Raw genomic sequence first — 27,730 nt, forward strand, 5'->3', positions numbered from 1 at the left:
CAGATCCAACCTACACGCCACAACATTAACATTCTCAAACAATTCTTAGAGGGAGAAGCAGAAAAATGTCACACTCAACAACAAGCTTCGCCAGTGGTTCTAATAACTTTTGACACTGAAAAATAATTGGTGGTTATGGCACATATAATAGTAAGCAGAGACTGCTTGAAGTCTGGGTGGTGGACACACGAGAATTTCAGAATGAATATCAAGCATAACAAGCTATCAATTTCTTATCAAGAATAATAGGAACAAATTAACCCCAAGCAGAGAAAATGTGATACATATGTGAATATCAGACTCCCCAAATACAAGTGTTATAGTTTAGAAGGGCTAATTTTATCATCTTTGCTTCCGCACTTTAAATGCAGCGTGGCAACATCACTTCTATTTCTTCCATTCCTGAAATATTTATTACAGTTAAAGCTAAAATAAACGTGAAATACACTAAACAAATCAGGCAAATTTTATGAAGGTATAGGGTGTGATAAGTTTAAATTACACACAATGTTGTCTAAAGATTCCTGGTATTACTCCCACTTTTCTGATTTCACTGGCCAACCTGTGCCTTGGCAGAATCTGTACTCTGTCATCAAGTATGTGTTTGTGATGCTGCTACTAATTCAAAATCTCCTCACATGCTCACAGGTCAAGGAATGAACCTCCGTGGATTGGAGGGCCAGGCTGACAATCAGGAAGGCCAACCAACTGGGTATGTAGAAATTTGGGCCAAGGCAGGTGCTGACTGGATTTCAGAGGCTAAGAATGCCATTGAGCCAAAAAGAATCAATGTTCTAGAACAGCACTCTTATATACAGTAGTAAGATAGTTGTCATGTTTACTCCTACAGTGATATATAAAATAATTCAGGAGATCCTCTTTAGTTAACTTCTAACAGTTACACTTTCACAAAAATGGACAATCGCTTTAAATAAAAACAATTTCAGTTTCAAATGGCAGCAGTACAAAATTCCCAATTAAGAATAATTCACTTACTAACTGATTAGGGACAACAACAACAAAAAAAACTAAGCATACCATGATTACTAAAACTGCAATCGCTCCTTGACATGATCTCAATTTTCCCTGTCGTACTTCCTGTAAAGTGAAACAGCTGAAGGCACAAACTTCAACCATATGACCTTCTGTGTTGTTATTCATGATTATAAGGCTACTTAGCTCTCTTTCTTAAAAAATCAATTTAATACATTGGACCCAAAAGTCTAGATAAATACTACTCTTGAAATTATCACGAGAAAGACAAGCAGAAGACTTCAGCAAATACACAAACACAGGAGTCTAAACAACTATTCGGATTAGAAAACAAAACACATTTCAAAGCAGGTTGTTTGGAAGTGCCTCGATGCCTCTTAGGGGCTCTTGTTTATAAATGGCGGCAGGAAGAATACAAGTGCAGTGTGAAAGAAGCAGAGGCTTGTTACAGTGCTATCCAACTCTGAAGATATTATTTTAAAGTGAGAACAAAATTTCTTTCACCAAGGTTACAAGATAAAAGCAGGAAATTATGGTAGAATAATGCAAGAAAGATGACCAGTATAAAATATGATTTAAGAAATTCACATTTTATATTTCCCATCCAACTTTGCAGAAGTACGTACCACTTCTAGATGTGTGCTTTGCAGTCCTGTTGATTAGCACCAATCCCTAGGACAATTACTTAAAAAATCCAAGAACACTATTTTTAGGTCTTAAGAGCAATTACCTTCTGACATCTCCTTTTAATTGCTCACAAAAAAATACACATATTACAAATATCAAGGAACTTTACAGAAGAAAGAACTCCCCAGGCTCTGTTCAACTGAGCTGCATACACTCGTAGCAACAGAGCTCAAGAGTTTCTACTTCTGAGCTGCTCATCTCTCTCCAGAAGTCTCTAGGCAGGGTCTCTGTATATTCCTACACCAGATATTAAATGAAACCTGTCTGGATATATCAACATTAAAAAATACTAAGAAGTTGATTCTCTCTTTTTCAAAAGCCTATGTACAAACATCTCATCTGGATTAAATCTTAAGCAGGGATACGACACAGGTGAATTAGAATACCTGACATACACATGGAAGAGTCTGGACATGGGAACTAATTAAAAACAAGTCACAACTATTTTAATAGTTATCTGATCATTTGACACATTAAAACCAATTTTAGTCTTTGCTTCAACTTCTTAAAAACAGAAGAGATTTAGGAAAATATTTTCAATGTGCATGAAAAACAAGAATTGATGGGATAGAGATTTCTGGCTATTTACTGAGAACAAAATATCCGACCCATACATTGTTTTAGACACTTTTAATATGTGCTGGTACACTGAATGTCACATACCAGGGAATTTAAGCTCTCTGGAGCAACAAGGCAGTTCTAGACCAAAACAAGAATTAAAACCTAACTCAGCCCAGCAAAGCCCTTATCCAACTCTCTAGAAGAGACCATTCTATTCCTAGAAATGATAGGACATCCTTTTTGTTCAGATTGCTTAAGTCAAGACACTTAAAAAATAAGTATTCCTCATTCAGTAAGGAGTTGGGGGGCTATGTTCATCTCAAAATCACTTAAAATCTCTGCATTCAGTCATTCTGTGATATCCTTTAGTCCCTGGAGAACGTACTTCAGAGATGAGTTCCCAGTGTCCTATTTACAAGTATGAAGAGCGCCTTCCACTTGTGAAGGTCAGGGTTATGCCAGAGCATCCTTTCTCTTCAGACTAGAGGATGTTTTCTATAGCACAGTATATGCCCTTTCCATTTTCCCACCGCTGACATTTAGAAGACAGGAGAGTCACAGAAAGGACAGGGGCTTTGCAGTAACCTCTTAATCCAGTCAGGATCTGCAAAAGGAAGACAAGTGGTATCAAGGATTATTTTCAGAAAAGGGAGTACAATAAATGGGATGAACACTGGTCTGCAATGTGAAGAGACCAGCATTCTGGTCCCAGCGCTGCAACTAATTAGCTATATGTCCCTGAACAAAGCACTTAACTCCTTTGAACTTCAGTTTCCACCACTCTATGGATAATAATAAAGGAAGAGGCTGGACAAAATCTGGGGTTCCCAAAGCTAAGTTTGTGATGAAATTTTCATTCCTCTGTGACCGAATAGGAAAATAAAGGTAATGTTATGAGTGCTTCATACAGCAAAATTTATTCAACTTAATGAAAGGATTATGCTTTATTCTGAGATTATATCCTTCAAATATTGTTAGTGTTAAAATATTCCTGTATAAAAAAACAGCAACAGTAATTTTTTTTTTTAATGCCCTTACTTGGAGAAATAAAAAGGTGGCAACACTTGGTCAACACCTTCCTGGTATATGAAATGCAGATGTCTGAGAACCACTCTCTAGATCCAGTGCACCCTCATTCTTCCCAAAAGCTGCATGTCGTCCAACTTAAGGTCAACTGGCAGGTTTTTTTGTTTTTTAAGTTTCAAAAAATTTTCCCAGATTTCCTGCCTAAAGAGTACATCAATGCTTAAATGCAGTGGGTGTTAAAAAAATTCTCAATAATTTGCTTCGAAATAATCCTAAAGAAAGAGCAAGTGGGTGGAGGAGTTCAGATGAAATAAAAAATGGCCATGAGTTAAGTTCTGAAGTAGAGGAATGGGGGCATAAAGGTTCATTATACTCTTCTCTCTACTTCTGTACGACGGCAATTTTCCAAAATAAAAAGTTAAAACAGAACACAAGTTGCCAATACGCCAACTTCTTAGAGTCAGAAAGCTTCAGCTAGTTTAGAGCAAGAATATGGACGCAGTTTCACACAGGCCCTTTTTTGTTTTAGCTAATTGAGACAACAAACTTCTCCCGAAGCATGCGCTTGATTATACACGCTTATGTTTAGTTAGCTCATTTGGTGACTATGTGAAGTTAATGAGCCCAAGATCACAAGTCTGACATTTGTATGGCTATTTAAATCAGTTAATTCCTTAATGACATCTGCAATCTTACTTCCAGCTAGTTATCTATTTTAACACTAACAAAAACATGTTCTTTGTTACCAGGGCTATTAGGAACGAGAATAATATGTGCTGGTACACTGAATGTCACATACCAGGGAATTTGAGCTCTCTGGAGCAACAAGGCAGTTCTAGACCAAAACAAGAATTAAAACCTAACAGCCCAGCAAAGCCCTTATCCAACTCTCTAGAAGAGACCATTCTATTCCTAGAAATGATAGGACATCCTTTTTGTTCAGATTGCATAAGTCAAGACACTTAAAAAATAAGTATTCCTCATTCAGTAAGGAGTTGGGGGGCTATGTTCATCTCAAAATCTAGGAATAAAATCTATCATGGCTACAGAAAGAATGACTCCAAGTGTCTGTCCTATTATTGGTTCAGCCATGCTATCTTTGCATACAATTTCATTTGTAGAGCTTTCATTCAAATATAATCCATATAAACCATCTGAAAACAAGCTCTGAGATTCCTCTGAAAGAACATGTTTGCAGTGACAGAACAGCAAACTGCAGACACACTTTAACTCACATACTAAACAGGCAATATGGACTTTAACATGACATCTTCCAATTACCAATTTTTAATTAGTGCTCTGGATTCAAGATAATACTGTAACGAGCAAAACGAGCCTGCTGCCCATCTCTGACTGCATAAACTAAGCAGTGTGAGCCTGACCCAAGTCATTGTTCTGAGGTACCGGCACTGTGCCAGCATGCTCAATCTCATCCTCCCAAGGCTGGGAAAGCATTCACCTTCTGGAGCTGGATGTCGGGCAATGCTGTCATGGAGCAAACACCTTCTGTATATCAAACTCTGGCAGGACTGGTAGGTTAAAAAGCACCTGAAAGAAGACAGATTGTATTGTCAAGGGAGAGAATTTGCTCTAGTTCTACCAAAACAGAGAAAGCAGAGTGATGTTGGAAGGTACCTTTATCACAGATGGTTAGTTATTCCAAAACCACACATAAGCAAAATGAGAAAGCAAAAGTACTCCACAAGTTCCTGGTGAAATGAATGGGGAAGTAAAGGGAGGTGGTTGTGTCACAGTACTGGGGGAGGGGATACAAAGCTGCTCATCTAGTCACTGCAGCTTCTTTTTTGTCCATATTTGCAGCACTGGGAGAGAATTTAGTCTGTAGTTGACTGTACTTTGAATTCTTAATGGGTTAAAAAGAAATCAATCATGTATTATTTCAAAAGAATAGAACAGTATTCTTGTTAGTGATTTTAAGAAACTGATAGGACGATGGGGAAAAACCTGATGGATTAGAAGACAAAAATGATAGGGGAAAAAGGTAGGACATTAATAAATGTTCGTACACAGGAATACTCAACTCCACCCAATGATCGCTCACCGAGCACCTACCAAGACCAGGCAAGTAAAAGTAGGCAGAATCAATACGGATCGCAAAGGGTGCGTTTGGAATATGCAGGGAAGGTTTTCCAAAATATACAGGGTTTGAATCGAGCAACTAAAGAGTAGAAAAATATATATAGGAAGGAAGGCTGAGGGAAAGGATTCCAAGTAAGTTTACCTTGAATAAAACCTTGGGTAACCAGGAAGAAAGATTACATCAGAGTGGCAGCAAGCATCCATTCTCACATAGAGAAAATGTACCGAAGCATTTGGGCACTAAATTTAATCAGCAAAAATAAAAATTTTTGTGAAAAGAACCGATTTGAGAGGCATTACTGTGTAATGGTTACAAATGTGAACTCTGGAGCCAGAATGCTAGCTTCTTAGCTGCCTGTAACCTCCTGGGTGACTTTGGGTGCATTTTTTAATCTCCTATGTCCCAGTTTCCTCCTCTGTAAAAACATAAAGAGACAGTGCCTACCATGCATGGTTGCAGTGAGGAGGCAGTAACTTAACGTGCATGTGTACTGCTTAGAACAGCACCTGGCATATTGGTAGTGCTCAATAAATGTTAGTTGTTGTTATTATTAGTATAAACCCAAAATCTAATTTCCCCACTAAAAAAACCAAATTAGAAAACATGTAGGAATGGGAAAAAAAAAAAATCGGGAAAAACCCAAATATCCATCAATAAGGGAGTAAATTAAGGAACACTCATACAATGGAAAACTAATCATTAAGAATGGGGAAAATGTCCACAATTTTGATAAGAGAATCAGCAAGCTGCTAAAGACAGTATAGGATGTGAAGCACAATCCTGTATCTGTTCAAAGTAGAAAAAAATTCATTTAGTATCCCCTCCCAAAAAAATTGCTAAATGTCAACGATGTACCAGGCATTTTTCTAGAAAGAGCTGCAAACAAAACGGCAGAATTCCCGGTCCTCTTGGAGCTTTCTATTCTAGAGGAGGGATAAAAATGAATAAAAAATATAGTATGTTAAATGGTGACAACTCCTAAAGAGGAAAACAAAGCAAGGAAGAGAGATGGAGAGTATTGTGAGGGTAGGGGGAGGTCAGCAGAATGTTCTAATTTTAGGCAGCCTGGCCAGGGACACAAGGCCCCACTGATAAAGTGACATCTGAGGAAGCCATGCGGACATCTGCAGGAAGAACATTCCAGGCAGAGGAAGTGACCGGTGCCGCATGCTGAAGCGGGAGTGGGGCCTCGTGTACCTGAGAACAATGAGGCCAGTACGCCTGGAGTGAAGTGAGCAAGAAAAGCAGGAAAGGCGCTCAGAGAAGGAAAAAGGCCTTGTATGTCACTGAAAGGATTTCCACTTCTTCCTCATCAGAAATGGATATCCACTGGAGGTTCTGAGTAGAGGGGGACAGTACCTGACAAAGTCTTAAAGGATCATGATCACGATGACAGCTATACTGAGAACAGACTGAAGGGGGCAAGAATGGAAGCAAGAACAGTTGGGAGACAGCTACAATAATCTAGCAAGAGATAATGGTATCTTGGACCAGGGTTATAGAGGTGAAGGTGGTGAGAAAAGGCTGATTCAAATTAAAAATGCCTATTAAAAATCCAAAGAGAAATACTGAGTAGACAATTAGATATGTAAGTCTAGATTTAAGGGGTAAGGTTCAGGCTAAAGCAATATTTTTTTTTGTAGGTTCTCTTTTTATTCTTTCAGTAAAGCCTTTTTTAGTGTGTGTGTGTGTGTATGTGTGCTTTAAGTCAAAGTTTACAAAACAAGTCAGTCTCTCATAGAAAAATTTATATACACCTTGCTATGTACTCCTAGTTGCTTTCCCTCTGAGATGGCACACTCCTCCTCTCCACCCTGTATTCCCTGTGTCCATTCAGCCAGCTTCTGTCCCCCTCTGCCATCTCATCTCCCCTCCAGAGAGGAGCTGCCCACATAGTCTCATGTGTCTACTTCAGCCAAGAAGCTCACTCCTCACCAGTATCATTTTCTATCTTATAGTCCAGGCCAATCCCTGTCTGAAGAGTTGGCTTCGGGAATGATTACGGTCTTGGGCTAACAGGTCTGGGGACCATGACCCCCAAGGTTCTTCTAGTCTCAGTCAGACCACTAATTGTGGTCTTTTTACGAGAATTTGAGGTCTGTTTCCCACTGTCCTCCTACTCCGTCAGGGATTCTCTGTTGTGTTCCCTGTCACAGCAGTCATCGCTTATACCGGGCACCATCTAGTTCTTCTGGTCTCAGGCTGATGTAGTCTCTGATTTATGTGGCCCTTTCTGTCTCCTGGGCTCATAATTACCTTGTGTCTTTGGTGTTCTTCTTTCCCCTTTGTTCCAGGTGGGCTGAGATCAATTGATGCATCTTAGATGGCTGCTTGCTAGCATTTAAGACCTCAGACACCACCCACCAAAGTGGGATACAGGATGTTTTCTAAAGCAATACTTTTTTAAAAATAATTTTTATTGTGCTTTAAGTGAAAGTTTACAAGTCAAGTCAGTCTCTCACATATAAACTTATAATACCTTACTACATACTCCCATTTACTCTCCCCCTAATGAATCAGCCCACTTCCTCCTCCCAGTCTCTCCTTTTGAGACCGTTTTGCCAGTTTCTAACCCTCTCTACCATCCCATCTCCCCTCCAGACAAGAGATGCCAACATAGTCTCAAGTGTCCACCTGATACAAGTAGCTCACTCTTCATCAGCATCTCTCTCCAACCCATTGTCCAGTCCCTTCCATGTCTGATGAGTTGTCTTCGGGAATGGTTCCTGTCCTGGGCCAACAGAAGGTTTGGGGACCATGACGGCTGGGATTCTTATAATCTTAGTCAGACCATTAAGTCTGGTCTTTTTATGAGAATTTGGGGTCTGCATCCCAGTCTTCTCCTGCTCCTTCAGGGGTTCTCTGTTGTGCTTCCTGTCAGGGCAGTCATCAGTTGTGGCCAGGCACCACCTAGTTCTTCTGGTCTCAGGATGATGTAAGTCTCTAGTTCATGTGGCCCTTTCTGTCTCTTGGGCTCATAGTTATCGTGTGACCTTGGTGTTCTTCATTCTCCTTTGATCCAGGTGGGCTGAGACCAATTGATGCATCTTAGATGGCCACTTGTTAGCATTTAAGACCCCAGACACCACACTTCAAAGTGGGATGCAGAATGTTTTCTTAATAGAATTATTTTGCCAATTGACTTAGAAGTCCCCTTAAGCCATAGTTCCCAAATCCCCACCCTTGCTCCACTGACCTTCGAAGCATTCAGTTTTTCCCGAAAACATTTTTGCTTTTGGTCCAGTCCAGTTGAGCTGACCTTCCCTGTATTGAGTATTGTCCTTCCCTTCACCTAAAGTAGTTCTTATCTACTATCTAATCAGTAAATAACCCTCTCCCACCCTCCCCCATCTCGTAACCACAAAAGAATGTGTTCTTTTCAGTTTGCACTATTTCTCAAGATCTTATAATAGTGGTCTTATACAGTATTTGTCCTTTTGCATCTGACTAATTTCACTCAGCAAAATGCCTTCCAGGTTCCTCCATGTAATGAAATGTTTCACAGATTTGTCACTGTTCTTTATCGATGTGTAGTATTCCATTGTGTGACTATACCATAATTTATTTACCCATTCATCCGTTGATGGACACCTTGGTTGTTTCCAGCTTTTTGCTATTGTAAACAGTGCTGCAATAAACATGGGTGTGCATATATCTGTTCGTGTGAAGGCTCTTGTATCTCTAGGGTATATTCTGAGGAGTGGGATTTCTGGGTTGTACAGTAATTCTATTTCTAGCTTTTTAAGAAAACTCCAGATAGATTTCCAAAGTGGCTGTACCATTTTATATTCCCACCAGCAGCGTATAAGACTTCCAGTCTCTCCACAGCCTCTCCAACATTTATTATTTTGTGTGTTTTGGATTAATGCCAGCCTTGTTGGAGTGAGATGGAATCTCATCGAAGTTTTAATTTGTATTTCTTTAAGGGCTAATGATCGAGAGCATTTTCTCATGTATCTGTTAGCTGCCTGGATATCTTCTTTAGTGAAGTGCGTGTTCATATCCTTTGTCCAATTTTTGATTGGGTTGTTTGTCTTCTTGTGGTTGTGTTTTAACAAAATCATATAGATTTTAGAGATCAGGCGCTGGTCGGAGATGTCATAGCTGAAATTTTTTTCCCAATCTGTAGGTGGTCTTTTTACTCTTTTGGTGAAGTCTTTAGATGAGCAAAGGTGTTTGATATTTAGGAGCTCCCAGTTATCTGGTTTCTCTTCGTCATTTTTAGTAATGTTTTGCATTCTGTTTATGCTGTGTATTAGGGCTCCTAACGTCCCTATTTTTTCTTCCATGATCTTTATCGTTTGTCTTCATGTTTAGGTCTTTGATCCACTTGGAGTTAAGTTTTTGTGCATGGTGTGAGGTATGGATCTTGTTTCATTTTTTTGCAAATGGATATCCAGTTATGCCAGCACCATTTGTTAAAAAGACTATCTTTTCCCCAATTAACTGACACTGGGCCTTTGTCAAATATCAGCTGCTCATATGTGGATGGATTTATATCTGGGTTCTGAATTCTGTTCCATTGGTCTATGTGCCTGTTGTTGTACCAATACCAGGCTATTTTGACTACTGTGGCTTTATAATATGTTCTAAAATCAGGTAGAGTGGGGCCTCCCACTTTCTTCTTCTTTTTCGGTAATGCTTTACTTATCCGGGGCTTCTTTCCCTTCCATATGAAGTTGGTGATTTGTTTCTCCATCACTTTAAAAAATGTCATTGGAATTTGGATCAGAAATGCATTATATGTATAGATGGCTTTTCGTAGAATAGACATTTTTACTATGTTAAGTCTTCCTATCCATGAGCAAGGTATGTTTTTCTACTTATGTAGGTCCCTTTTAATTTCTTCCATTAGTACTTTGTAGTTTTCTTTGTATAGGTCTCTTACATCTTTGGTAAGATTTACCCCTAAGTATTTTATTTTCTTGGGGGCTACTGTGAATGGTATTGATTTGGTGATTTCCTCTTCGATGTTCCTTTTGTTGATGTAGAGGAATCCAAGTGATTTTTGTATGTTTATCTTGTAACTTGAGACTCTGCCAAACTCTTCTATTAGTTTCAGTAGTTTTCTGGAGGATTCCTTAGGGTTTTCTGTGTATAAGATCATGTCATTTGCAAATAGAGATAATTTTACTTCTTCCTTGCCAATCCGGATGCCCTTTATTTCTTTGTCTAGCCTAATTGCTCTGGCTGGGACCTCTAGCACAATGTTGAATAAGAGCGGTGATAAAGGGCATCCTTGTCTGGTTCCCGTTCTCAAGGGAAATGCTTTCAGGCTCTCTCCATTTAGAATGATGTTGGCTGTTGGCTTTGTATATAGATGCCCTTTATTATGTTGAGGAATTCTCCTTCAATTCCTGTTTTGGTAAGAGTTTTTATCATGAATGGATGTTGGACTTTGCCAAATGCCTTCTGTGCATCAATTGAGAAGATCATGTGGTTTTTATTTTTTGTTTTATTTATATGGTGGATTACATTAATGGTTTTTCTAATATTAAACCAGCCTTGCATACCTGGTATAAATCCCACTTGATCATGGTAGATTTTTTTTTTGATATGTTGTGGATTTCTATTGGCTAGAATTTTGTTGGGGATTTTTGCATCTATGTTCATAAGGGATATAGGTCTGTAATTTTCTTTTTTTGTGATGTCTTTACCTGGTTTTGGTATCGGGGATATGGTGGCTTCATAGAATGAGTTAGGTAGTATTCCATCATTTTCTATGTTTTGAAATACCTTTAGTAGTAGTGGTATTAACTCTTCTCTGAAAGTTTGGTAGAACTCTGCAGTGAAGCCGTCCGGGCCAGGGCTTTTTTTTGTTGGGAGTTTTTTGATTACCTTTTCAATCTCTTTTTTGGTTATGGGTCTATTTAGTTGTTCTACTTCTGATTGTGTTAGTTTAGGTAGGTACTGTTTTTCTAGGAATTCATCCATTTCTTCTAGGTTTGCAAATTTGTTAGAGTACAATTTTTCATAATAATCTGATACGATTCTTTTAAGTTCAGTTGGGTCTGTTGTGATATGGCCCATCTCATTTCTTACTCAGGTTATTTGTTTCCTTTCGTGTATTTCTTTAGTCAGTCTAGCCAATGGTTTATCAATTTTGTTAATTTTTTCCAAGAACCAGCTTTTGGCTTTGTTAATTCTTTCAATTGTTTTTCTGTTCTCTAATCCATTTAGTTCAGCTCTAACTTTTATTATTTGTTTTCTTCTGGTGCCTGATGGATTCTTTTGTTGCTCACTTTCTATTTGTTCAAGTTGTAGGGACAGTTCTCTGATTTTGGCTCTTTCTTCTTTATGTATGTGTGCATTTATTGATATAAATTGACCTCTGAGCACTGCTTTTGCTGTGTCCCAGAGGTTTTGATAGGAAGTGTTTTCATTCTCATTGCATTCTATGGATTTCTTTATTCCTTCCTTAATGTCTTCTATAACCCAGTCTTTTTTAAGCAGGGTATTGTTCAGTTTCCAAGTATTTGATTTGTTTTCCCTGAATTTTCTGTTATTGATTTCCACATTTATGGCCTTGTGGTCTGAGAAGATGCTTTGTAATATTTCGATGTTTTGGATCCCGCAAAGGTTTGTTTCATGACCTAATATGTGATCTATTCTAGAGAATGTTCCGTGTGCACTAGGAAGAAAAGTATACTTTGCAGCTGTTGGGTGGAGTGTTCTGTGTAAGTCTATGAGGTCAAGTTGGTTGACTGTAGCAATTAGGTCTTCTGTGTCTCTATTGAGCTTCTTACTGGAAGTCCTATCCTCCGAAAGTGGAGTGTTGAAGTCTCCTACTATAATTGTGGAGGTGTCTATCTCACTTTTCAGTTCTGTTAAAGTTTGTTTTATGTATCTTGCAGCCCTGTCATTGGGTGCATAAATATTTAATATGGTTATATCTTCCTGGTCAATTGCCCCTTTAATCATTACGTAGTGTCTTTCTTTATCCTTTGTGGTGGATTTAACTTTAAAGACTATTTCGTCAGAAATTAATATTGCTACTCCTGCTCTTTTTTGCTTGTTGTTTGCTTGATATATTTTTTTCCATCCTTTGAGTTTTAGTTGTTTGCGTCTCTAAGGTGTGTCTCTTGTAGGCAGCATATAGATGGATCGTGTTTCTTTATCCAGTCTGAGACTCTCTGTCTCTTTATTGGTACATTTAGTCCATTTACATTCCACGTAATTATAGATAAGTATGTGTTTAGTGCTGTCATTTTGATGCCTTTGTGTGTGTTGTTGACAATTTCAACAACTTACTTTTTTGTGCTGAGATGGTTTTCTTTGTAAATTGTGTGTTCCTCATTTTCATAGTAGTCGAATTTATGTTTGCTGAGTCGTTATGTTTTTCTTGGTTTTTATTTTGAATTGTTAGACCTCTTTGTGGTTACCTTAATATTTACCCATATTTTTCTAAGTAAAAACCTAACTTGTATCGTCCTATATCGCCTTGTTTTCCTCTCCATATGGCAGTTCTATGCCTCCCATATTCAGTCCCTCTTTTTGATTATTGTGATCTTTTACAAAATGACTCCAATGATTCCCTGTTTTGAGCGTTTTTTTCTTTTTAAAATGAATATTAATTTGTTTTTGTGATTTCCATATTTGAGTTGATATCAGGACGTTCTGTTCTGTGACCTTGTGTTGTGTTGGTCTCTGATATTATTGATTTTTTGACCAATTTCCTTTAGTATTTCTTGTAGCTTTGGTCTGGTTTTTGCAAATTCTCTAAGCTTGTGTTTATCTGTAAATGTTTTAATTTCACCTTCATATTTGAGAGAGAGTTTTGCTGGATATATGATCCTTGGCTGGCAGTTTTTCTCCTTAAGTGCTGTATATATGTCATCCCATTGCCTTCTTGACTGCATGGTTTCTGCTGAGTAATCCGAACTTATTGATTCTCCTTTGTAGGAAACCTTTCTTTTATCCCTGGCTGCTTTTAAAATTTTCTCTTTATCTTTGGTTTTGGCAAGTTTGATGATAACACGTCTTGGTGATTTTCTTTTTGGATCAATCTTATATGGGGTTCGATGAGCATCTTGGATAGATATCCTTTCGTCTTTCATGATGTCAGGGAAGTTTTCTGCCAACAGATCATCAACTATTCTCTCTGTATTTTCTGTTATCCCTCCCTGTTCTGGAACTCCAAGCACACTCAAGTTATTCTTCTTGATAGAGTCCCAATGATTCTTAGGGTTTCCTCATTTTTTTTAATTCTTTTACCTGATTTTTCTTCAACTATATTGGTGTCAATTGCCTTATCCTCCAACTCCCCCACTCTGCATTCCAATTGCTCGATTCTGCTCCTCCGTCTTCCTACTAAGTTGTCAAATTCTGTAATTTTACTGTTAATCTTTTGGATTTCTGAACGCTCTCTATGGATTCTTGCAGCTTATTAATTTTTCCACTATGTTCTTGAATAATCTTTTTGATTTTTTCAACTGCTTTATCAGTGTGTTCCTTGGCTTTTTCTGTAGATTGCCTTATTTCATTTCTGAGATCATTCCTGATGTCTTGAAGCATTCTGTAAATTAGTTTTTTATATTCTGCATCTGGCAATTCCAGGATTGTATCTTCATTTGGGAAAGATTTTGATTCTTTAATTTGGGGAGTTGTAGAAGCAATCATGGTCTGCTGCTTTATGTGGTTTGATATCAACTGCTGTCTCTGAGCCATCTAGAAGATATTGTAATGATTTATTTTATCTTTGCTCACTGAGTCTTGTTTTGTTTTCTGTCAATATACGTAGATGGGCTACTAGATTCTGCTGTCTTGATTGTTGTAGCCTTTGAATCACTTATGTCCTATTACCAGCTGGTTTGGGCTGTTATCAGATATATAAGTCTAAGGGTCCATTCACTATTCCTGAGTAGAAGTTGATTTTGGATCACCAAGTGTGTGGTGTAGACTGTCACCTATTCACTTAGAGGAGCAGTGGTGATAGTTGTGTGCACCAGATTCTAGTAGCAGCAGGGGGTCACACTCCGGGAGGGCAGGATGCTGACAGGCTTCCCCCAGGTGCCAGTGAGGTAGGTGTGTCTCTATTCCTAAAGCACTTTGGTAGATGGGCTCTGCAGATGAACCTCAGGCACCCAATGCATGTACCTCTACAGATTGGTAGGTGTCACTATCCTCAGATCCCTATGGCAGGAGGCTAGGTGGTTTGGGTGGAGCTTCAGCACTCAGTTCACCGCTGTGGGTCAGTGAGGGCTCTGTTTAATCGGTAGAGATATCAGAGCTGGAGAACTTGTCTTTCCAGGAATCCGCTAAAACAATTACAGTCAAATCACTATCAGAATTGCCTTTGCGTTATAATAGCCACCTAGTTGCCTGTAGGGATGAAAGCCCAAGACTATGGATCTCATATGCTTGGCTGGAGCTGGTTCTGTATTTTTATTCCAAATTCAGGAAGTCAGGGAAGGATTTTTGGTCCCTGGGTTTTCTGTAGCTGCTTCTCTCAGGCCAGGAGAATGCGTTAGGAAAAGACGAAACGAAAACAAACCGCAGAGTATTTCACTCTCTGGCCCAGGACATTCCATTGTTATTGAAGCTGCCCGGGAAGGGAGGGGAGGGATCAGATAGATAGTAGAGAGTAGCACCCAGGAATATAGACAAAGTTACTTATCTTGCTTGGTGATGACTGTTTTATCTGAGATTCCTGAGGGGCGTGTAGCCTGTGTGTGCTGGCTGGGTCGAGATCGACCCCGAGGGTCAGGCCCGCATCCTCTGCTTGTGCTGTCTCAGAATTCGTGGTCAGTTCCTCCACTCCCAGTCCAAAGCCCAGCGCCAAGGTTCCCTGGCTGGGACGCCACACTCTAGACTCCAAAACCAGTTACTGCCTCCTGGTCACTTCTCCTCCTGTCAGCCGTGTTGCTGCGCTGCCTGCGTGTACTGGCTGGGCTTCCCCCGAGGTCACTTCAGGGGGCTAGGGCTGCGTCCCATGTTTATGTCGTCACAGGATGCCGTGCTTAGCTCCCCTGTGCTCAGTCCAAAGCCCGGCGCCAAGGTTTTCTGACTGGGACGCTGGCTCCAGGCTCTGAAAACAGTCGCTGCTTCCCCGTGGTTGCTTGTTCTCTCATTACCGCGTCAGTGTGCAGCCTGCTTGCGCTGGCTGAGTCTCTACGGAGGTTATCCCAGGGGGGCTAGGGGTTAGGGCTGTGTCCCGTGCCTGCCCTGCCTCAGCAAGCCGCCATCAGCCCCGCCACTCGGCACCAGGGAACCGCGAGGACTCAAGGCTATGGTGCTAGTCGTCAGCTTCAGAGGTAGTTGCTGCTTCAGGACGCAGCTTTTCGCTCACCTGTCACTCAGGTCAACTCTTTAGATCTGTGTTTGATGGTCAGGGTTCGTAGACTGTCATGTATGTGATCGATTCACTTATTTTTCTGAGTCTTTGTTGCAACGGGGATCCGAGGTAGCTTCTACCTAGTCAGCCATCTTGGCCCCGCCTGCCCTAAAGCAATATTTTTAAGTCACCAGTGTACAGGTGATATGTGACCACCAAGGGAGAAGTAGTACAGACAGAAAGAAACAAAGGTCCAAGGACTGACTTCAAGGAGATGAGGCAGAACCAGCAAAGATGACTGAGAATGAAAAGTCAGAGGTGGGAAGAAAACCAGAAGAGTACTGTGTCATGGAAGCCGGATGATGAAAACACCTCAGGGAGGAGGGAATGATTTACTGTGTCAAATGCAGCTCATAGGTCAAGTAATAGGAGGACACACCAAGGTTACCTTGGACAGTGAGATATGAGGAACAAGGAGGGCTTTTACCTTTCATTTTATCCACTTTTATATTCCATTAACTTTAGCATTTATTCCTTTTTAATAACAATTTTTGTTTAATGTTATTTCAAAAGAAAACAGTATTACCAAAGTAAGGAAACCCCTATATATCAACCAGGAAAGCTGTATTTAAAGGGCATCTTTCCTGCTTTGGCCACAATGATGATAATAAAAGTGCAGGCCAGTTTTTGTAACAGCAGTTTTTCTCCAACATAGAGAGATGAGTAACATATATTTTAGATAAATACTTTACAGTGGTGGTTTGAGGTATATGAAACTGGAAAGTGAACAAAAACAGGGACTTGCTTAAAATGGCTTACCGGAGCCAAATGTGGCCATTTGAACAGACTGCCTGTTTTCGATCTGTGAAAGGCAAGATCTCTTTACACAAACTACAATGCTCGGGGAAAGTCTGCTTGTTCATCTTCTTTGAGATATGTCCAATCAGCACCTAAAAAAACAAAGCAGTCAACAATGCTTAGTGGTGAATGATTACCTGAAGAAAAACCCTAACACAAAGGAAAAATGAAATAAAAACAAAAACGCAGTGTTGTAGAAAAGATAAGAGATTTGGATTTCCACATAGGTGTATCTAAAGAATAAAAAAACTAGACCTTTTACCTGTGTCAACTGGCTGAATAAAATTAATTCCTTCAGGGATCATGTAACAACAGTGTGAACCATAACCACTAAAGGAACAACTATTCTGAAAATCAAAATCTTATTACTTGCCTCATTTTAGTTGCCTCTGAAACAAGGACTTTAGAGTTCTGTTAGAAGACAAAGTATTTGGCTATTATTTATAATGTTTTGATTTTAAAAAAGCAAAGCATAATCTCTATATGCAAAATATCATGTGAAACACTGTTATCTTTGTAGAACTGTTGTTGTTAACTGCCATCGAGTCGGCCTCCAACTCATGGTGACCAAATGCACAATGGAAGAAAATGCTGAGTGGTCCTGTGCCATTCCCATGACCAGTTGCTGATCTGACTGTTGTGATCCACCAGGTTTTCACTGGCTGATTTTTTGGAAGGAGACTGCCAGGCTTGTTTTCACGTCTGTCTTATTAGTCTGGAAGCTCTGCTTGAAACCTGTACAAAACAACTGAAAGCCCCCACTGACAGACTGGTGGTAGCTGCACATGAGGTGTATTGGTCAGGAAGAGATCCCGGGTCCCATGTGGAAGAAAGAAGTCTACCACAGCAATGCTAATGGCCCTCTGTAGAACTGTGCAAATGTCTTATTCCTTACAGAAGGCTTACAAAATAAAAAGAAATTCAGGATTTTAAAAGTAATTTTAATTTCAACTTAAATGGCCCAAAGACTCATGACTGACCTAGTCTAGTAGTCTACAATCTGAGCTCCACTGATCCTCAATGCAGAGGGATGTCAGAAACCACTGTGGGAGCTGGGAGGTGGTAGTGAGAGAGGTCGACAAGGCAGGGCCCTAGGCCTCATCTCTACCGCATTTTTGCTTTTATCTGCTTTGTTTATTAGGATTATATTACTTTAAAAAACACTGATCTACTTCATTAAATTTTGTTGAAATACACTTCACTGGATTTATCATCAAGAGGTGATAGGATAAACCAATGCTTAAGACCCATCTTCTCTTTTTTTTTTTAATTGCATTTTTGGTGAAAGTTTACACAGCCAGTTAGGTTCCCATCTGACAATTTCCACACAAGTTGTTCACTTACATTAGTTACATTTATTTCAATTTGTCAGCATTCTTTGTGCCTATACCTATCCATTTGTGCTCAAACATTCATTTTTACTTTGGTTGTACTGTACTTACTACATCTACATTCGGTGCCACTGTCCCATCACCAGAAATTACAAGTCTCTGAGGTGTAAAGCATACTTTCCCTTCTCCCTCTCTTCCTCTTGGTAACCACTGGTCTCTCTGTATTTATCTGTTCTTACCTTCTTATAAAAGAGGAGTCATACAATATTTGTCCTTATATACTTATTTCACTAGGTCCGTCCATGTTATAATAGTACGTTTCTTGGACTCTTTGTTGTTCTTTATGGTTGCATAGTATTCCGCCGTATGTATATACCACAATTTGCTTATCCATCAATAAGCACATTTTAGGTCTCTAGGATATATACCAACCTAAAAATAATGTTGCGAACAGACACACGCGCACCTGTGTTCATTGCTCCTTTATTCACAATAGCAAATAAATGAAAACAACCAAAGTGCCCATCAGCAGAACAATGGATAAGCAAATTGTGGTACATACATACAGTGGAATACTACGCTACCATAAAGAACAATGAAGAGTCTTAGAAACATACTATTATAGGGTTGCTATGAGTCGGAATCGACTTGACGGCACTGTTTGCTTTGTTTTGGTTTTTATATACCGAGGAGTGGGACTGCTAGGTAATAGGGTAGTTCTATCTCTACTTTTTAAGGAAGCACCACACTGTTTTCTATAGTGGCTGTACCACTTTACAGTCTCACTATCAATGGATAAGTTTTCCAATTTCCCCACATCCTCGCCAACATTTGCTGTTATGTTTTTTGCTTTTTTTAAAATCAGTGCCATTTTAGCCAGGGTGAGATGGTATCTCATTGTAGCTTTGATTTGCATCTCTCTAATGGCTAATGATGGTGAACATCTTTTCATGTTTGTTGGCTGCTGAGATGGCCTCTTTGGGGAAGGTTCTATTCATTTCCTTTGCCCATTTTGTTGTTGAGTTGTAGCAGCTTTCCATAGATTTTAGAGATTAGACCCTTAAACGATGAGTTGTTTCCAAAGATTTTTAATCAACTCTATGGGTTGTCTATTTACCTTTTAATAGTCTTCTGATAAGTATGTTTTTAATTTTTATAAAGTCCCATTTATCTGTTTTATCTTTTTCTGTTCCTGCATTTGTTGTAGTGTTTGTTATTCTATTTTTCCAAACAATTATGTTCCATACTTTTCTATTTCCTTCCAGGAATTTTATGGTTTTGAGATTAACACTTAGGTCTTAGATCCATTTTGAGTTAGTTTTTGTGTGTGGTGTGAGGTATAAGTCCTGTTTCATTTTTCTGCAGGTGAACATCCAGTTGTACGACCACCATTTATTAGAGACTGTTTCTGCCCCACTGAATGGACTGACCCCTTTTTGAGTATCAGCAATCTACAGATGTTTGGGTTTAGTTCTGGGTCCTCAATTCTGTTTCACTGGTCTGTATGTCTATTGCTGAACCAATACCAAGTTGTCTTCATTACAGTGACTGTATAGTATGTCTTCATATCAGGGAGTGTGAGGCCTCCTTCTTTGTTCTTTTTCAATATTGCTTTGGCTATTTGGGGCTTCTTTCCTTCCCATATGGTCATTCATTTATCAAATTCAGTAAAGAATGTTGTTGGGATTTATATTGGGACTGCACTGTATCTGTAGATTGCTTTAGGTAATACTAACATTTTCACTATATTAAGTCTAATCCATGACCTCAGGGTATCTATTTTTGCAGGTCTCTTGTAGTTTTTTTTTTTATTGTGCTTTAAGTGAACATTTAAACAACAGATTAGTTTCTCATTCAAAAATTTATATACAAATTGTTTCATGACATTGACTGCAATTCCTGCAATGTGTCAGCACTGTCCCCCTTTCCACCTTGGGTTCTGTTTCCATTTGTCTAGTTTTCCTGTCCCTTCCTGCCTTCTCATCTTTGGTTTTGGGCAGATACTGCCCATTTGGTCTCGTATACTTCACTGATGTAAGAAGCCTATTCCTCAAGTTTGTTATTATTTAAAAAAAACAAAACCCTTGCCATCAATTCTGACTCATAGCAACCCTATAGGGCAGAGGAAAACTGCCCAATAGGGTTTCCAAGGAGTGGCTGGTGGATTCTAACCGCTGATTTTTCAGTTAGCAACTAAATGCTTAACCACTGTGCCAATCTTCTGGCTGAAAGGTGAACTTCCAGAGTGGCTTCAGTTGAGTTAGCAAGGTATCTAGGGGACGCAGTCTCAGGGGTTCCTCCAGTCTGTCAGGCCAGTAAGTCTGGTCTTTTTTAGTGAAACTGAATATTGTCCTATATTTTTCTCCCACTCTGTCTGGGACCCTGTATTGTGATCCCTGTCAGAGTAGTCAGTGGTGGTAGCAGGGCACCATTTAGTTCTTCCGGGCTCAGGATGGTGGAAGCTGTGGTTCATGTGGTCCATTAGTCCTTTGGGCTAGTATTTTTCTTAAGTCTGGTTTTCTTCATTCTCCTTTGCTCTAGATGGGATGGGACCAATGGATATATCATTTAGATGGCCACTCACAAGCTTTTAAGACCTCAGACACTACTCAACAAAGTAGGATGAAGAAAATTTTCTTTATGAGCTATGGCAGGTAGCCTAGATGTCCAAGACCATGGGCCCCAGCCCTCAGCCCTAACTTGGTCCCTCAAGGTGTTTAGATGTGTCTAGGAGGCTTCTAGGACTGTGCCCCTTCTGTGCTCTATTATATATATGAATATACATGCTGTATATGCAATACATATGTAAAAATAATCCACAGTCTAACCTATATATGTATTTGGGTATACTCTTATATGTCCTCTTTCTCTTATTCCGCATACATATCTATGTATCTGCATGTAAGTTGTTTTTACTGTTGTCATGGGGTTGTATATGCTATAGAATTTACTGTAGTTGCCCCCTTTTTTTCCCCTTGTATTCCTCTAAGTGTCTTCCTTTGCCCTGGTCAAGTTGTAAGGCCTTCCCCTATACTGTTTATTGTCTTTCCCTTCACCAAAGTTAACGCTTGTCTGCCATCTAGTTAATGACTTCCCATCCCTATTCCTCCTCTCCCTTGTAATCACTAGATTGTTTCTGTGTGTAAATCTTTTCTTGAGTTTTATAATAGTGTTCTCATATAACATTTGTCCTTTTGTGATTGACTTATTTCACTCAGCATAATGCCCTCCAGATTCATCCATGTTGTGAGATATTCTGTGGATTCATCATTGTTCTTTATCATTGCATAACATTCCATTGTGTGTATGCACCATGATGTTTATTCATTCATCTGCTATAGGCACTTAGGTTGTTTCCATGTTTTTGCTATTGTGAATCATACGGCGATGAACATGGGTATGCATACATCTATTCCTGTCATGGCTCTTATTTCTCTAGGATATATTCCTAGGTGTAGGATTGCTGATTTGTATATTTCTACTTCTAGCTTTTCAAGGAAGTGCCATATCGTTTTCCATAGCGGTTGTGCCATTTTACGTTCCTACCAGCAGTACGAATCTCCCCACAACCTTGTGAAAATTTATTGCTTTTCTGAATTTTTGATCAGTGCCATTCCTGCAGGGATGAGATGGTACTTCAATGTCCTCTTTGGTGAAGTGTCTGTTCATGACCTTTGCCCATTTTGTGATTGGCTTGCTTGTCTTTTTATTGTTGTGTTGTTGAAGTCTTCTGTATATTTTAAAGATTAAACCTTCATCAGATATGTCATTGCCAAAGATTTTTCCCAGTCTGTAGGTTCTCTTTTTACTCTCTTGGAAAAGTCTTTTGATGAGCTAAGCATTTATTTTTTCGGAGGTTCCAGTTATTTAGCTTATCTTCTGGAGTTTGTGCATTTTTAGTTATGCTTGATATTCTATTTATGCCATAAATTAGGGCTCTTAGCATTGTCCCATTCTTCACAGTGTTATCCAGTTTGTTATGATCCACACAATCGAATGCCTTGGCATATCAATAAAACACAGGTAAACATCTTTCTGGTATTCACTACTTTCAGCCAGGATCCATCTGATATCAACAATGATATCCCTGGTTCCACATCCTCTTCTGAATCTGGCATGAATTTTTGGCAGTTCCCTGTTGGTGTACTGCTGAAGATGCCTTTGAACGATCTGCAGCAAAATTTTACTTGTGTGCGATAATGATTTTTTTTTTTTTTTTTTTTAGGTTTTATATTAAAAAAAAAATAGTGTTTGATAATTTCCACATTCTGTTGGGTCACCTTTCTTTGGAATAGGCATAAACATAGATGTGTTTCAGTTGGTTGGCCAGATGGCTGCCTTCTAAATATCTTGGCATAGATGAGCGAGCACTTCCAGCACTGCATCCATTTGTGAAACACCTCAGTTGGTATTCTATCAATTCCCGGAACCTTGTTTTTCACCAGTGCTTTCAGTTCAGCTTGGACCTCTTTCTTCAGTCCATTGGTTCCTGATCATATGTTATCTCCTGAAATGGCTGAACATCAACCAATTCTTTTTGGCACAGTGACTATGTATTCTTTCCATTTTTTGATGCCTCTCATGTCATTTAATATTTTCCCCATAGAATCCTTCAACACTGCAACTCAAGGCTTGAATTTTTTCTTCAGTTCTTTTAGCTTGAGAAATGCTGAGTGTGTTCTTCCCTTTTAGTTTTCTAACTCCACATATTTGCATATGTCATTATAATATTTTACTTTGTCTCCTCAAGCCGCCCTTTGAAATCTTCTGTTCAGCTTTTCATCTTTTCTTCCATTTGCTTTAGCATGTTTTCAAGAGCAAGTTTTAGAGTCTCTTCTGACATCCATTTTGGTCTTTTCTTTCTTTCCTGTCTTCTTAACAACCTTTTGCTTTCTTCACGTATGATGTCCTTCCACAACTCGTCTGGTCTTCAGTCATTAGTGCTCAATGCGTCAAATCTATTCTTGAGATGGTGGGATATACTCAAGGTTGTACTTTGGCTCTCGTGGACTTGTTCTAATTTTCTTCAGCTTCAACTTGCATAAGCAATTGATGGTCTGTTTCACAGAATTCCAGAACACTTAATTGTGCTCATGAGGAACCTTACATAAATCAAGAGGCAATCATTTGAATAGAACATAGGGATACTGCATGGTTTAAAGTCAGGAAAGGTGCTTCACAGTTGTATCCTTTCACCATACTTATTCAATCTGTATGCTGAGCAAATAATCCAAAAAGCTAGACTATGTGAAGAATTGGGCATCAGGATTGGAGGAAAACTCATTAACAAACTGCATTACGCAGATGACACAACCTTGATTGCTGAAAGTGAAGAGGACTTGAAGCACTTATTGATGAAGATCAAAGACCAGTCTTCAGTATGGATTACACCTCAGCATAAAGAAAACAAGAATCCTCACAACTGGACCAATATGCAGCATCATGATAAATGGAGAAAAGACTGAAGTTGTTAAGGATTTCATTTTACCTGGATCCAAAATCAATATCCATGGGAGCAGCAGTCATGAAATCAAATGATGCATTACACTGGACAAATCTGCTGCAAAAGACCTCTTTTAAAGTGTTAAAAAGCAAAGAGGTCACCTTGAAGACTAAGGTGTGCCTGACACAAGCCATGGAGTCTTCAATCACCTTGTATGCATGTGAAAGCTGGACAATGAATAAGTAAGATGGAAGAACTGATGCCTTTGAATTATGGCGTTGGCGAAGAATATTGAATATACCATGGATTGCCAAAAGAACAAACAAATCTGTCTTGGAAAAAGTACAAGAATGCTCCTTAGAAGCAAGGATGGAGAGACTACGTCTCACATACTTTGAACATGTTATCAGTAGGGATCAGTCCCTGGAGAAGGACATCATGCCTGATAAAGTAGAGGCCCAGCAAAAAAGAGGAAGACCCTCGAGATGGACACAGTGACTACAACAACGGGCTCAAGTGTAACAACTGTGAGGATGGCCCAGGACTGGGCAGTGTTTCATCCTGTTGTACACAGGGTCACTGTGAGTTGGAGCCTACTGGAAGGCACCTAACAACAACAACAACATCCTTGTTTTCTTCCATAAACTTTATAGTTTTAGGTTTTACATTTAGGTCTTTGATCCATTTTGAGTTAGTTTTTGTGTATGGGATGATGTATGGATCCTATTTCATTTTCTACAAATGGACATCCAGTTTTGCCAGCACCATTTGTTGAAGAGACTATCTCTTCCCCCATTTAATGGACTTCGAGCCTCTGTCAAAGGTCAGGTGCCCATAGATGGGATAGACTTATTTCTGGGTTCTAAATTCTGTTCCATTGGTCTATGTGTGTGTCGTCATATCAGTACTAGGCTATTCTGACTACCATAGCTGTATAGTAGGTTCTGAGATCAGGCAGTGTGAGGCTTCCTACTTTGTTCTTTTTCCAGTAATGTTTTACTTATCTGGGGGCACTTTATTTTCCATACAAAGTTGGTGATTAGTTTTTCCATCTTGTTAAAGAATGTTGTTGGAATTTGGATTGGGATTGCATTATACGTGTAGGTTGCTTTGGGTAATATTGATATTTTCACAATGTTAAGTCTTCCTAAGTATGAACATGGTGTGCTTTTCCATTTATGAAGGTCTTTCCTGGTTTCTTACAGTAGTGTTTTGTATCTTTGTAGAAGTCTTTCACCTCCCTAGTTATTAAGTATTTTATCTTTTGGGGGGTGTCAGGCTGGGTTCTCCAGAGAAGCAAAACCAGTGAAATATATATATCCCCCCAAAAAATGCATTGCTGTTGAGTCAATTCTGACTCATAGCAACCCTATAGGACAGAGTAGAACTACCCCCTAGTTTCCAAGGAGCGCATGGTAGATTCAAACTGCTGACCTTTTGGTTAGCAGCCATAGCTCTTATAACCACTACGCTACCAGGGTTTCCATATGTATATTTATGTATATGTGTACATATATATGTGTACATATATGTATACACACACACACATATATATGCAAACAGATTTAAATCAAGGAAATGGCTCACGCAGTTGTAGAGGCTGGAAAGTCCCAAGATCACGGAGTCAGGCTTGAGGCTTCTCCTGACTCACATAGCTGCAGAGGCTGGTGAACCCAAGACTGGCAGGTCAAACAACAGGCCTCTGGCTCAGCGGCTGCAAAGGATGACAATCCCAAAATCGGTAGGTAAGCTGCTACCTCCAGTTCGAAGAACCAGAGGTCAGATGAGGATCCAAAGCAAACAAAAGCCAACAAGCTTTCCAAGAAAGTACATGTATACTGGATGCAGGCCACACCCCAAAGGAAACTCCCTTTCACCTGACTGGCTGCTCATAGTAGATCTCATCATGGAGGTGACTACATCATTACATAGCTGCCAAAATACATTATAAATGCCAAACCACTGAGAATCATGGCCCAGCCAAGTTGACACATTATCTTAACTATTGCAGGGGTCTATTATAACTGGTACTGTTTTCCTGATTTCCTTTTGAATCTTTAAGTGTACAGGAATCTGATTTTTATATGTTCATCTTGTACCCTGCCACTTTGCTGAATCCTTCTATTAGTTCCAGTAGCTTTCTTGTGGATTCTCTATGTATAGGGTCATATCATCTGCAAATAGGGATAGTTTTACTTCTTCCTTACCTATTTGAATGCCTTTTATTTCCATTTATTGTGTCACTGTTCTAGCTAGGGCTTCCAGTACAATGTTGAATTAGAGTGGTGATAAACACCATCCATGTCCAGTTCTTATTCTCAGGGGGAATGCTTTTAGTCTCTCTCCATTGAGAATAATGTTGGCTGTTGGTTTTGTGCATATGCCCTTAATTATGTTGAGGAATTTCCCTTCTTTTCCTATTTTGGTTAGAGTTTTTATCAAGAATGTATGTTGGGCTTTATCAGATGCTTTCTCTGCATCAATGGAGATGATCGTGTTATCCTTTTCCTTTATTTACGCAGTAGATTATGATTGATTTTCTAATGTTGAACCATCCTGGAGTACCTGGTATGAATCCACTTGGGCATGATTATTTTTTTGATATGCTGTTGGATTCTATTGGCCCATTGAGAATTTTTGCATCAATATTTTTGAGGGATATTGGTCTATAATATTTTTAGTGGTGTCTTTTCCTGGCTTTGGCATCAGGGTTATGCTGGCTTCATAGAAAGAATCTGTGAGTATTTCTTTTCTATGTTCTGGAATAGAGTACTTCTGATGTCAACTCTTCTCTGAATATTTAGTAGAATTCTCAAGTGAAACCATCCAGGCCAGGGCTTTTTTGGTTGGTAGTTTGTTTTTTTTTTTTCAATGACTGCTTTAATTTCTTTTAAGTCTGTTCAGATTTTCTACCTCAGTTTCTGTTGGTTTAGGCAGATAATGTGTTTCAAGGAATTTGTCCATTTCCTCTGTTTTCAAATTTATTGGAGTATAATTTTTCATAAAAAAAGTGTTGTTATAATCCTTGTTATTTCAGATGGTTCTGTTGTGATGCTGCCTACCTCATTTCTTATCTGCATCTTTTTTCTTTCGCCAATTTGGCCACTGGTTTGTTGATTTTACAGATCCTTTTGAAGAACTAGCTTATAGTCTTTTTGATTGTTTCAATTGTTTTTGTTTTACTTATTTCTGTTCTAATCTTTATTTCCTTTCATCTGGTAGCTGACAGGTTCTTTTGCTGTTCTTTTTCTATTTGAGCCGTAGGGTTAAGGTATTGATTTTAGCCCTTTTCTGGTATGTGTTTATTGCTATACATTGGCTGTGACCCAAAGGCTGTTACGTTTTACTTTCATTTTTGATTCTAGGAATTTTATTTTTAATGTCTTCTATTACCCAGTGGTTTTTAAGCGTGGCGTGGTTCAGTTTCCAAGTATTTGACTTTTTTCCTTGTTTTTCCTGTTACTGATTTCTAATTTTATAGTGTTCCGAGAAGGTGCTTTGTATTATTTCAGTATTTTTAATTTATTGAGGCTTGCTTTATGGCCTATGATATGGTCTAGAGAACGGCCCATGTGTGCTGGAGAAGAATGTGTACTGCGTTGCTGTTTGGTGGAATGCTCTGTATATGTCCACAAGATCAGTGTCTGTGGTTGTGTTGTTTAGATCTGTATCTCTGCTGAGTTTTTCTAGTGGTTCTGTCCGTCGTCAAAAGCAGTGTCTCCTACTATTATTTTAGAACTATTTCTCTTTTTATTTCAGTCAGGATTTGTGTTACGTATTTTGGAGCTCTGTCATTGTGAGCGTAGATATTAGTTATGGTTATGTCCTTTTGGAGGATTAATCCCTTAATCATTATATAACGTCCTCCCTGGTCTTTTATGATGGAGTTTGATTTAAAGTCTAATTTATCAAGGATTAATATTGCCACTCCTGTTCTTTTTTGGTTAGTTTACTTGATTTTTTTCCATTCTTTGATTTTTAACTGCTTTATGTCTTTGTGTCTAAGGTTTGTCTCTTGTCAGCAACATATTCATATTTTTTTTTTTTTTTCAATCCATTGTGCCACTCTCTGTGTCTTGACTGGTGCATTTATCCCATTTACAATTAGTGTGATTAATGATACACATGAATTTACTGCTGTGATTTTGTTATTCTTTTCAAGTTTCTTTGTTCCACTTAATTTTCTGTGCTGAGTTCTTTATGTTCGTGGATTGTCTTTCCGTTTCCTTCATCACTTTCTTCATTTTGGTGAATAGGTTTGTTAACTTTTCCTTGTGGTTACTGTGAGGTTTAATACAGTAAATAATAAAACAGTGTGTAATTTTTAGATATTGCCTTGATTTCTTCTCCATTTGAAGTTCTGTAACTACACTATTCATTCCCCCTTTTTGTTTTGAAATGTTGATTTCAGACTGACATCTGTGGCTCCCTGTTTTTGGTTCTGTAGCTTTATTCTA

The 27,730-nt window shown here is 38.9% G+C and overlaps 1 protein-coding gene across 3 annotated transcripts in view; it reads right to left on the reverse strand.

The window, feature by feature from the left end:
• Positions 1–2,295: 2,295 nt before the first annotated feature.
• The window catches only part of GTF3C4 (general transcription factor IIIC subunit 4), a 43,167-nt gene continuing 17,732 nt past the window's right edge, over positions 2,296–27,730 (reverse strand). For 2 of the 3 annotated variants that reach the window (XM_023544791.2, XM_003407492.4), the window contains exons 3-5: positions 16,461–16,591; positions 4,727–4,815; positions 2,296–2,845 (exon numbers count right to left, since the gene is read on the reverse strand). In XM_023544791.2, coding sequence (XP_023400559.1) covers positions 2,781–2,845; positions 4,727–4,815; positions 16,461–16,591 — 285 coding nt within the window. In that variant the 3' untranslated portion in view covers positions 2,296–2,780. Of the gene's footprint in view, positions 2,846–4,726; positions 4,816–16,460; positions 16,592–24,860; positions 24,988–27,730 lie in introns of those variants that run through there. The other variant, XR_010322976.1, reaches the window with a different exon arrangement.

Source organism: Loxodonta africana, chromosome 9 (genome assembly GCF_030014295.1).
Source record: "Loxodonta africana isolate mLoxAfr1 chromosome 9, mLoxAfr1.hap2, whole genome shotgun sequence".
Classification (NCBI taxonomy): Eukaryota; Metazoa; Chordata; class Mammalia; order Proboscidea; family Elephantidae; genus Loxodonta; species Loxodonta africana.